Source organism: Trachypithecus francoisi, unplaced genomic scaffold, assembly GCF_009764315.1.
Source record: "Trachypithecus francoisi isolate TF-2019V2 unplaced genomic scaffold, Tfra_2.0 Lachesis_group15, whole genome shotgun sequence".
NCBI classification, from domain to species: Eukaryota; Metazoa; Chordata; class Mammalia; order Primates; family Cercopithecidae; genus Trachypithecus; species Trachypithecus francoisi.
The window spans coordinates 45,775,420-45,785,515 of NW_022681460.1; the positions used below are offsets into that span (position 1 = coordinate 45,775,420).

Sequence of the window (10,096 nt, forward strand, 5' to 3'; positions counted from 1 at the left end):
GCTTTTTTCAAGAATATACTTTTTGAGTAAGGTATAGGAATGCAAACAGTGCTATGAATTATAAGTAAAAATTTCATGTCAATATTTATGTTTTACCCAGTAATGCCTATTTAGAAACTATAAGATATCTATACTTTTTTGTTAATTGCATTTGATGTAAGAAATTTTAGCTGCATTTTACTTTACAGAAGTTAAAAGTTCTACGTAAATTTTCAGTGTAAAAATTATAGTTGTAAAGCATAAATATAATATATATTATTTTTTTCTTAAAATAATTTCACAGCAATATTGACTAAGTGTTGATTCTTGTCAGAACTTATGTGTTAATTTTTTAACTTGTTCTTCAGAAGTTAAAAAGTATAAATAAACTTTGGACAAATGTCCATTTTTTATTGTTTTTATATCACTGCCTTTCTTTGAGAGCTGAGTGTCTTTCAGTTTCCATTAATGAGCTATATAATGATTAATCAAATGAATTTTTTAAATGTCTTGACATACAAATATAAAATATGGTACTTCGAAATGAGGTGCCAATCTTCATTTTGCTTACTGATCTACTTCCACATCAGCTAAAGGATTTTCAGGTCATTTGTTTATGATAACCCATTATCTTTGTATCCCCATAAATAATTATTCTTAATTAAAATTATAGTTTATTAGATAATTATACCACCTTATTTTTATAAATGACTTTAGTTTTTAAAGTGTAATACTACCTTTGAATACAAAACTACTCTAAGAGCCATGTAAATATTATTATCTATATAGTACAGATGAGGATAATAAGTATCTCAAGGGTCAAGTTGTTTTCCAAGGTCAAAGATGCCTAGTCTAAAAGTGTTTCAACCGTATCAAGCTGTACAGAATGGAGGCAGAATATTTAACTATTCTTCTTTCTCCTTGAGTTTTCGCTAAGGAAATATATGGATTAGGAGGTTGAATTAGATAAACAGATGATGGGTTTCGGTCATAAGCAGCTTAATAATTTCACTTTCCTAGATAGTAAGCATGAGCTTTGGAATTAAAAAGACTTGGAAACATAACTTTGTTTAACCTTAGATAAAAATTACTTAGCCTCAATATTCTTCTTTTTAAATAAATAAATGAAGCAACGAATAAACAAATAAGTTACGAATCCATAATAAAAGTGTTTTAAGAATTAATTAAGATAGTTAATATACATAGAGGGCTTCTTTGCACATAACTGGCTTTTAACAAGCAGCTCTTTTAAAAGTAATATTATTATTATTATTTGTAAAGCTGATACATTTTAACTGCTGCACCTTGTGAAAAGAAAGTTTTTCAGCAATTAAGCATTAGTTATTTGGATGCTACTATTAAAAAATCATATCATTATGACTACTAGCAAAAATATGATGATTAATATTACTTTTTCTTAAAATGCATTTTCCAGCTATATTGATTAAATTTGTGTTGATTCTTGTCAGACCTTATTTATTGTTTTTTTTTTTTTTTACTAGCTTAAATAGGGGAAATTTAAAAATGTATAATGATCCTCAATTTTTCTCTGTCTCATTGTATTTGCAAAATACAATATGAAGATATTGGGTAACTGTTTCTGTTAGAGTAAAGATTTCTGAGGATATTTTAATATTTGATTATGTTGATCATTGTGAAATAATCCAGGCTAAAGCATAACATGATTTCTAATTTAATTCACTAAGAAAGATATGTGTTTCTTTTGCCCTCATAATTTTTTTTCTGTCTGCTTTATAATTTAGTATTCAAAAAACTAACATTTAGTAAGAATAGAGTCCAGGTAAAAAGCTCAGCTGAGAATGAAATCATTAATGAGGCAGGCTAATATGATAAATCTTTCATAGATGGAAGTTAAGATAATAGAGTTCCTGTCTTAGCTCTGAATCTAGTTACATATATAACTTGATTTTTTAAGTTTTAATTTTGTCTAGCTGTAAAACTACAGTGATTAATCAATAGGATCATGAAAGATGCTACACGTAAAGTTTCCTTTGACTGCTGAATAGCTTATGTAAATAACAAAACATTTTTAAAAGATAGCTGCTCTAAAATTGAATATCAAGAACAAGGTTGTATATATTTTTTAACATGAGTGATTTAACCAGTCATTTTCCATATTTCATTGCTTCACTGTTATATTCATATAGCCTTAGGTCGATTCACACTTCTGATATATAGCATTAACTGTTTGATGTTTTTAAAAGGCTGCCAATCAAAATGGTTATATTCACAAGAAAAATATCAATGGGTCACATTAAATGACATTTATTTTTGTTATTTAACATGCCAATATTATGTAAAATATTATATCTTATATCCTATAAATATTTTATTCCATCTTAGTTATTATTATCTAAGGTGGTGGAATTTTCTGCAACTAATCGCAGTGACTGTTTTGATTTGCTTCCACTACATATGACCTACCATTGTTGGGCAAATGGCCTACAGAGTCAGAAATTAATTAGAGAGTGTCTAAGAATATATATTGTATATCCATAATTAGTTAACAAATAATTTAAATGACAAACACAAAATAAAATTTGGTTGATATGTACAAGAATATATTAGACCATTGAAGTACAATGGTATCTCATAGATACCATTGATAGGAGTAGCTCAAATTTTGGTAGGGCTCCAAGGAGAATAAGTAGAAATTGTATGTAGAAATGGCTAGGAATAATTCTGAATGAATACTAAGATATCATTTAGTTATTTTATACTATCAAAATTAAGCCAGCAAGATATACAAAATAGGATTTCCTCCTTAAAAATAAATACTAAATGCAGGCTTGAAAGTAACATATTTTGTGATTTTTTTGATCAATGAATACATATATTCAAAAAGAGCGATGAGTATAAAAGTTAAATCATGCTGGTTATTTTTCTTCAGATACTGTGTTTTTCAAAAATAAATATATTGCTAAACATAATGTTTTTAACTTTACAATGAAGCTACATATGTCAATGATCAATGTGGAGCATGATTTCAGCTACACTTCAAATATAAAAAAAAATCTTTGCTTCTCCAAATGCTGTCACATCATCTTATTATAAAAACATATCTTTTAATTAGGAAGTTAAGATATTTAGAATAAATATTCTGTAACATCAACAATGATATTCTTGAAAACATTTACCTGTGGACTACTTATGTATCTTCTTATTACATTCAAAATACAAAATAGAGATCTTTAAATAAAAAAGCTCTATAAAAAAAGCAATGCAAATATGGCCAAGTTCATACTATCAAGATTTACAGATCTACATTGTTTCAAGAATTAGAGATGTGTAAATATAAATTGAATCATTAAATATAATGAATTTTATTAAGAGTTTTACTAATTTAAATGCAATTATACATGCTAACAGCTCAAAGATTTAAATTTTCATTTTCAGGAATCTTCTATTTGGTTAGTGCCACCATACCATCCAGACACTGTTTAGTAATCTTTTGAAACTTACTAAAAGAGGTTTTTAATAATGGTTAGTATCCTTGTGCCTTTCTTTTTTCTTTTTGTAGTCTGTTATATTAACGTGGAGAAACATTTTTGTTGTTGTTTTCACCCTGAGGAACTTACCTTATTAATGACACAGTGTGTGGTTTTCCACCCGTAAGGAGTGATTTTAAAAGCAAGATAGTTGTTTTTCTCTTTCTTCTTCCCTCCAGCTTTCCTCCTCCTCCTCCTCCTCCTCTTCTTCTTTTCTTGCTTTCTTCCTCCCTCCCTCCCTTCCTTCCTTCCTTCCTTCGTTTCTTTCTTTCTTTCTTTCTTTCTCTTTCTTTCTTTCTTTCTTTCTTTCTTTCTTTCTTTCTTTCTTTCTTTCTTCCTTCCTTCCTTCTTTTCTTTCTTTCTTCTTTCTTTTTCTTCTTTCTTTCTTTCTTCTTTCTTTTCTCTCTCTTTCTTTCTTTCCTTCTCTCTCTCTCTCTCTTTCTTTCTTTCTTTCTGTCTGTCTTTCTTTCTTCTTTTTCTCTCTCTTTCTTTCTTTCCTTCTTTCTTTCTTTCTTCTTTCTTCTTTCTTTCTTTCTTTCTGTCTTTCTTTCTTTCTCTCTTTTTATTTTTCTTTCTTTTTTCTTTCTTTCCTCTCTTTCTCTCTTTCTTTCTTTCTCTTTCTCTCTCTCTTTCTTTTTTCTTTCTCTCTCTCACTCTTTCTTTCCTTCCTTCTTTCTCTCTTCTCTGTTTCTTTCTTTTTCTCTCTCTTTCTTTTCCTTCTTTCTTTCTTCTTTTCTTTTCTTCTTTCTTCTTTTTTTAGTATAACCAGGGAAATGACTGCCTAGTACTTGGGTTTTGAGACTTATTTCATAGTCCTATAAAAAGTTAAAAATAAATTTCAATCATTATATAAAGTATAAAAGGCAATTTGTCTCTATTTAATGATAATACACTACAATTTTATTTAAAAGTTAGACATGATAAGTTTTGGGCAATGCACAGCCCAGGGAAACAATTATATTTTGCAAAATGTTGGGTAGTTTCAGCTTTAGAGACTTATATAAATCAAGATATGGAATTTGCCTTATAAACCTCTAAAGATAAAGAAAAGAATGTATATTTGCTCTAGTACCATAAATGAACAGTTCCTTATGATATCATTAAATTTGTTTAACTTGCCATGTTAATTGTAAAATCTTGCTCAAATCTAAAGATTATCAAGTTTTATAATGGGTTAGAATTATTCTATAAATGAGAAAACAACCTATTGTCTCACAGTAACTTTTTGAATAATCTAAATAAACCTATTTTTCAGGTAAACTTACATTGATAAATAACAAAAGAGCTGGCAAAATTCACCTTATTCAAAGAGAAAATTAATAAAATGTGTATTTTGTCATTATGTAATCAAGACCATTGATTGACTTATGATAGATTGCTTGATTAAATTTTTACTTTCTAATGACTTTGTAAGATAAATAAAGTCTATGATGACAATGGTGATTTACATGTTTACAATTTTGAGATAGTTGTAAAATTTGTAAATATAATTTATTTAAGACAATTTCAAATTATAAAAGATACTACTATTCTGGTAAATTGATTAGGATGGGCTTTTTTTCAATATATATTTTATATTAGTCAGCAATATAAACTTAATATTATACAAAATTGCTTAAAATAGTTTTAAATGTTCTTATTTGTAGTTTGAAGGAAGTATGGGATACTAAATACAGAGTTTACCTCTTAACTTACTAGAAATAATATTGAGTCATTTCATAGTTGAGCTTGCATGTACATGTGTAAGATTTTTTCCTAAGAAAGTTAGTTGCTTAGTCTACTCCCTTACTATAGGCAAATTATTAATTAACATTTATTCTCTATTCTGTTTTGAAAGTAATGTAACCAAAATATCTGAAAATTGAGATTGCCAAGAAGAAGGTGTCATAAATTTTTGAAGATTGGGAAATTTATTGGTTTTAAATGAAGGCTTATTTCAAACAATTCAATGTTATTCACGTCCTATAACAGTTTTAAATGTCAACGGGATCAAGTTTTGACCGTGTTATGTCATCTAATTAATTCTTCTGTTAAATGTTTCAACAGAGAGCCAAGACTAAGTTACCTCAAGACTATATATTCCTCCCTATTTTGGAGTCAGTTTCCATTTCTACAGTGTTGTCATCATCACCATCTTCATCATCATTATCATCATGTTCTTAATAAGTACACCTAATAGTAGGTATTAAGCAATGAGAAACACTGTTTCCGTATACTGGCTGTCAGATGCCACATAAATCCTTTAATAGAAATATAATTCATAAATTTCAGAACTGCATAATTTAACACATAATACATAATGCATGACAGTGACTCTAGTCAATGGGAAATTCACAAGTCATATTTAATCATCACCCATTACAAGTGCTAATATATTAATATTTTTATTAATTTGATGTTATTAAACAAATGCTAAAGTTTTGCCTAATTTTATTAGGCAAAAATAATTGTATGCAATATATTTTCACTAGCCTTCTAAACCTGAAATTTTTTTAAGCAATTGAATTAGAAACATTGTTCAATAAGAATTAAAATATTAGAGTCCTGTGTAGCTATTGTTGTTAATTCAATCAACATTTAAAGAGCTTATGTGTGTACAAGCTGTGCCATGAGAACTTGATCTCTGCTCTACACACATCAGGGAGAGAGATACATAGAGCACCAACAGGTCAAACAGAAAAACAGGATAATGAGTGGAAAATACTGAGAGGATAAAACAAAATCAGGTTGTGAAAACAAAATAATGTGCCTGGTCAAGTGGAAAGGGCTTCCTAATTAAGTTAAAACTTGAGCCATATCCTGAGGTAGGAGATAAAACTGGGATGATGTGAAAGATGAAAGAACTCAGCAGGATACCAGAGCAAGGAGAAACAAAGGGAAAATATTAATGGAAGTCCCACCAGTAAAAGCAATGTGAGGAGAAAGAGAGAGAGAGAGGTGGAAGCAATGGGGAAGGGGGAGAAGGCTAGATCAGAGAAGTCATGATGAAAAAACATAATAGATTTTAGTTTGACTTGTCTACTAAAGGAGAAAATGCTATTAATAATTGATATTTTAAAAATAGATTGTCCTGGAATTGTGAGCCTTTACAGAAGAGTCGCATAGACGTAGAATTAGGAAGACCATTAAGGAAGCTCTTTAAGGAGCCTATCAAAGAAAAATTAGGATATAGCCAGAGATTGACAGAGAAAGTAATAGAGCAATGTCAAAATCATAAAACTGGATATATCTGGATATGTTGCTGGAATCTTAGGTGCGAAATGTAGACAGTTATCCACCTTCTCTCTGAATCAGTTTTCTCTGACACACAGACACCTGATTAATTCAAAGTGTGTTTTGACTGGCACAAACTATTATGCAAACTTTTTAAAAATGTAAGTTAACATATAAAATTGCATGTATGTATCATATACAACATGTTTTTGTTTGGATGTATATATACATTGTGAAATGGTTAGATATATCTAATTAGCAAATTCATTACCTCACATATTTATTATTTTTGTAGTGAGAACACTTATTCACTCTTTTAGCACTTTTCAATAATACATATTATTAACTATAGTGGCCGTGCTGTGGAATAGACCTCTTGAAATTTTCTTCCTGCCTAACTGTAAATATATACTGAAAAATGACACACATATGGTCTTAAATATTTTCATTATGTTGTCTTAGAAATAGTCTAAGTGGATAATCAATAAAGCAGCTAATGCACAAATAAGTCTTCACATGTATCTCAATCAGGTGGGGAGAGAGACTAAGAAAATTTTGTTTCATATATGTGACTCTACGATATAAATTTTGAGGAGCTGTAACAATAAGCCCCAGATAAACCGAGGTTCTAGCAAATCTATTTCCAATGAGATGGGAACTAAGACAAAAACAACATAGGGTCATATTTTTTCTCATTTGATAAATTATCAACTCTCAGTTATCAAGCTAATGATACCAAACAAAACATTAATATTTGTTTGTAGGTGTCTAACATGCTATAATTGTCATTTCATGATTAAGTCATATTTGTTTGTAATCACTGTCAATGTTTCTATAGGCATAATCACAAAAAAGACATAACGAAATGCCAGAAATTGTTTTCCATATTTTATGTCTGTGTGAGTGCTATTTTTGTTTTGAGATGTACAATGAAGAATCAATGTTCAAACAACATTTGCATATCTCATGTTGTGATCGGAAAAGTAGTACGATTTTTCTATTTTTTTATATCAAGGATGAGTTTCTTGTATACAATTGTCATTGTATTTAAATTTTAAAGTAGACTTCTATCTCATGCTAATCAATTTTATATAATGTCATAAGAACATTTTATTTAATATATGTGTAATATATACATTACTAGCTGGTTGTTCATTTCAGTATCGGGAAGAGATTTTCTTTAGTCCACTTTTATAGACTATTTTAATTATCATGGGTTGAGTGTTTAAAGTGTGACAATTTGTTATAACTTTAACAATGAAAATTTTCATACCTTCAAGGATGTTATGTGACAAGTCTGTTGAGAATGATTTTAATATTGATCTTGGACAGTTACAGTTTATGTATTTTTGTAATATTTAATTTTTCTGTGTTCTTCTGTAGAGGTCCTTCTGTAGTGCCATGGTAGAAGAATTGAGGATGTCCCTGAAGTGCCAGCGTCGGTTAAAACATAAGCCACAGGCCCCAGTTATTGTGAAAACAGAGGAAGTTATCAACATGCACACATTTAACGACAGAAGGTTGCCGGGTAAAGAAACCATGGCATAAAGCTGGGAGGCCAAACACCCAAGCACAAACTGTCGTCTTTTTCCAAACAATTTAGCGAGAATGTTTCCTGTGGAAATATGCAACCTGTGCAAAATAAAATGAGTTACCTCATGCCGCTGTGTCTATGAACTAGAGACTCTGTGATCTAAGCAGTTGCAATGATCAGACTTGATTTACAAGCATCATGGATCAACCAAGTTACACGGGGTTACACTGTTAATCATGGGTTCCTCCCTTCTTCTGAGTGAATGTTACATGCGCATTTTGTGGCTGGTTTCAAATGCAGTCCAGTGAGAAATTACAGGTTCCTTTTGAAGCTCAACTGTTGCCAGGAGATGGAATATCGACGCCCAGCAGGGCAACCAATCAAAGTGTCACTAAGAATACAAATACTTGGAATCAGCAAAAACTGTAGTGTTACAGAACAGTACAGTCTTCTGAACACCTAGATCATAGAGGTGATGATGCAACTAGCCCCCCAACTACTCAGTATAATTATTGTCTGAATACACAGTATGTGTTTATAGGATGTGAAAAAATGTAATGCAAAACAAATTTGAATCCCATGGCAGTTGGAATATAAAGCAGACGTTTATCACTTATTTTCCTTTTTTTTCCTTTTGTTTTTTTTGACAGTCTGTGTCTCTGATTGAGATAGAAATGCCAGTTTTCAAGGCAATAATGCTTCTCTTAAGTTCCCGAAGGCAGAAGATTTAACATGCAACTCTACCATATCCTTTTCTATTCCCCCAACACCTTTTCTCTAACCCCCGTATCCCAAATAATAATAATAATAATGAAAACAGTTGGTTCAGTGATTCTGAATTAAAAGGATAATGTTTTGCAATCTTTAAGTTGTAAAAAAGGGCTGAGTATTGGCTGCGTGGAAGACTAAAGCTTTCATTCTAACATTCAGACATAGCAATCCAAACCCTGTTCCTGCTGTAAATGAACTTGATGGAGCATGGGCAGATCTCAGTGATACGAGAAAGGGGACTGGTCATCTATAGAAAAATCTGTGAGAGAACTTGGATATGGACTGCATTTATCAATACAGTCACAATGTTAAATGAACAAAATTCTTGAACAGTTTTTTTTCAAAAAATGTTCAGGTTTATTTGTGGAAATGCAAGATTTCTATGAAAATAGTTTTTGTATGGAAATTTTTGTAATACTTTTTATCAACAAAACAAGAACATGTGTTCCTGTCGGGGGTGTGATGTCAAGCATGAATGGTAGTGCGTGTGCACCACCAACGTTTGGTGAAAACTATTTTTATCAAGAAAAAAGGAATCATAGAAGAGAAATATTTTCAAGTTAGATAATATAAAAGCTAGGTGCACTACCACCACTGCTTACCATGCCACACCCCTGGTTTCCACGAGGCTGACAACATACTGTAATGAACAATTGTGTGTAAAATGGTAAAAGACACAGACCTCTTGACAACATTGTGATAACAGTTGAGTGCACACAGTTTGCTGTTTGAATCCAATGCACAAAATTAAAAAAAATCATTAAAATTACGTTCATTTTACTTTCAGCATTGTCTATCATTTTTCTCTTGTATGTATAATGAATGCACCATACACTCTTTACATTAAGAGAAGCACACATCCTAAACATTTCTAGGTCCTCAAGGATGGCCACTTCCCAACTGCCTGAAGACAAGAAGAAAAACACTTATGGGAGGACCTACTCAGATCTGGAAAATGCTGAACTGGGATATAAAAAGTAATCTTAAGTTCAGAGCAGTTAAAATAAGACAAATAGTAGTTCTAGAGGTGACAGACATGATATTACCTTTTCTATGAGTGGATATTGACTTTGTACATTAGGTTGTATAA

At 30.6% G+C, this 10,096-nt stretch overlaps 1 protein-coding gene across 4 annotated transcripts in view; it reads left to right on the plus strand.

The window, feature by feature from the left end:
• Positions 1–9,792, plus strand: part of GRIK2 (glutamate ionotropic receptor kainate type subunit 2) — a 716,255-nt gene extending 706,463 nt beyond the window's left edge. For 2 of the 4 annotated variants that reach the window (XM_033234699.1, XM_033234700.1), the window contains one exon: positions 8,085–9,792. In XM_033234699.1, the coding sequence (XP_033090590.1) occupies positions 8,085–8,249 (165 nt within the window). In that variant the 3' untranslated portion in view covers positions 8,250–9,792. Of the gene's footprint in view, positions 1–3,396; positions 3,484–5,534; positions 5,667–8,084 lie in introns of those variants that run through there. The other 2 variants (XM_033234701.1, XM_033234702.1) reach the window with 2 other exon arrangements.
• The last annotated feature ends 304 nt before the right edge of the window (positions 9,793–10,096 follow it).